At 47.8% G+C, this 2,490-nt stretch overlaps 1 protein-coding gene across 1 annotated transcript; it reads right to left on the bottom strand.

Moving 5' to 3' along the window:
- Positions 1-1,225: 1,225 nt before the first annotated feature.
- Positions 1,226-1,408, bottom strand: T265_02875 (hypothetical protein; the record flags this gene model as incomplete). Its single annotated transcript, XM_009167228.1, has 1 exon — positions 1,226-1,408. A coding segment is annotated over one exon (183 nt), but the record flags the coding sequence as incomplete, so codon positions are not given.
- Between the last annotated feature and the right edge of the window lie 1,082 nt (positions 1,409-2,490).

Below are 2,490 nucleotides of genomic sequence, written 5' to 3'. Positions count from 1 at the left end.
ATTTGGACCCCCTCATTCTTTCCTATCTTGCGAGGGTGTTGAAGGTGCTCCTAGCCGTCTTGTTCTCTACGCACAGACATTATAATTTGCGATCGAAAGATTGCGACTACCGAACTCTTACGAAAAAATGGAAAGCTGTTGGATTACAGGCCAGTAAGCTCTATACCCGTCACTGGCAGACTCATGGACTAGAGGATGAAGCGTATACCATTGGACTATATGAACTAATTTGAGCTAACTCAGTGTTTGAAGCGAAAACTTACTGCCGGAAAGTTCGTGGTTCGAACCCAGCCTGGGCATCTCGACTGTTCCTGTCTTGACTTGGAGAACCTCGTGCTTCCTGTGGGTGTCGCGATAGCTGGGCATCGAAAAGGGGAGCTGAGGCGCAGTTTGGTTTGATTTAGGGCTGTATGAATATCAAAAGTTTGTCTACTGATGTTCAGCACGTATCAGCTACTTTACGCACCATGTCGGTTCAGGAGGAATAGACTCGACTCCTAGACAGGGGTTGTCACATTCACGGCATCTTTGTCGTTTTCAGAAGTCTTTCGACCAGACGAATCTCCATCGTGCTGCAATAGCGGCGCTCGTTAACTGGATTACACATTTCCTCAAAGACCGGCGTCTCGTCGTGCTGCGGTGATGGAATCCACTGCTACCTCATAGTGAGAAGTGGTGAGGAACTGTACATAATCCAGTACTGCTCGGTCAGTTCATTAACAAGATACTTCAGCTAGTTTACCATTTCTGCTGTTCAACGTCATTCTCAAGGTATGGTGATTGGTTCTTAACCTAACAGACTTCGTTAAACTCTAACAGCATCTGAGCTTTAGCGGAAATGTAACCATCGCCACCTCACAGCCAACCAGAAATTTCTGCATCTTCACTTGGACATCTTCGTGAGCCACTGTATATACACCAATGTCGAAATCTTAGCATCTGAGAAACGAAGTATGATCACAAGGTCCAGACATCTGGAAGCCCGAGGGCTCATGATCATACCACCTGTCGGACTGCAAAAGGTTACTATATTTTATGAGTACTGTGGGGTTATTTTGCATGTTGGCTTACTGATACGATGCACAGGTTCGTTTCAACCTTCCTATGGCCGCCTACCTAATGTGGCGCACCAACGTTCTTTCCCTTGTCTACAGAAAACCTACTATAGCGTATGCCGCACCCTGTGTTGAAGTTCTTTTGTCAACGAAGATTATCCACACGACATTCACCCTTCCAAACTGTAGGGTCTACAGACGTGATGCGCCAGTCCTTTATTTTGTGTTTCCACGCAGCCCTTGGATCCATAGAACGGACTACTATCACGTCGTCTTCGGTCACCGAGTCGGAAAGCGGCACTGGATAAACACTTTGGTACGACTTGGGCACCTGGACGAGCGGGCCAAAACATGGAGATACACCGTCAAATTTTAAGACAAGTTCATCTCATCGGATAACTCCAGTACGATGAACTCACAGGAGAGAGCTGACCCAAGCCAAAGCTTCTGCACTCACAAACCTGAACATCGGGAAGAAACAACATTTAGAGGATTCGACGAAAGTTGAATGGACGCACCAGCTCCTGTCAGGAAAAATCGGGTGATTCAATGGACAACACGACTCGAAAACGACAAAATCCCGTGGCTGTACTCAGAATTCATTGCTAAAGGGCTAAGAAAAATCTCGTTTGTGCCCATCCCTATCATACTCTTGCGGCTTCCTCATCAACTGCGGTAGCGCAGCTATGTGACACAAATGTCGCTGTTTTTTGTTGTTCTCCGTGCCTCTTTCAGGATGTCACGAAACGCGAGGTGGAGAGCATATGACTTGCCAGAAGGATTTTGAAGAAGACAGCCATTGGTTCAGGTGTTGTTGGTGCCTTCCGTGATGGGATCTCCGCGACCCTCCCGAGCCTGTCTATAGACATTGCAAGGAATGACGGCCGATCGATATCCGTTACGTTCACGCTGTCGGTTTGCAGATTGTTTGATTGACCGTTTGGAGCTGTGGACACCTCGGAATGATGTGAGGTCCACCCTTTCACCACTGTTTCCATTCTAAGGCTTTAAATACGCCTGCCGCTCCTTCTGGAAAATTGAAGATCAAAGAATGCTGGAAACGTGCGTAAATTGTTCCACTTGATTCGTTCGACTGGTCCTCAGAAACCTCTTGTCAGTGAAACAATTCGGGACCAAAATGGCTCCCTGATATGCAGCAAAGCAGAACGTTTGGATCGCTGGGCACAGTACATCGAACAACAATTCATCTGGCCACCTGCTAACCCCAATCCAGAAACCCGGCCTTCAACAGAGAGGTGGACCGTAAATATGGAGCCGCCTTCAGTCTCAGAAGTGTCCGAATGCATTTCTCTACTCAAGCGTCATCGCGCTGCTGGTCCTGACGACCTTCCACCTGCTCTCTTCAAGGATGGCGGTGGATTCCTCAGTCGGTGCCTGTCTAGCCTATTTGGGTTTATCTGGGAGAAGGAGACCG

Source organism: Opisthorchis viverrini (assembly GCF_000715545.1).
Source record: "Opisthorchis viverrini unplaced genomic scaffold opera_v5_40, whole genome shotgun sequence".
NCBI lineage: Eukaryota > Metazoa > Platyhelminthes > Trematoda > Opisthorchiida > Opisthorchiidae > Opisthorchis > Opisthorchis viverrini.
Note: the sequence above shows the minus strand (reverse complement) of the source record. Positions and strands in the feature narration are given on the sequence as shown.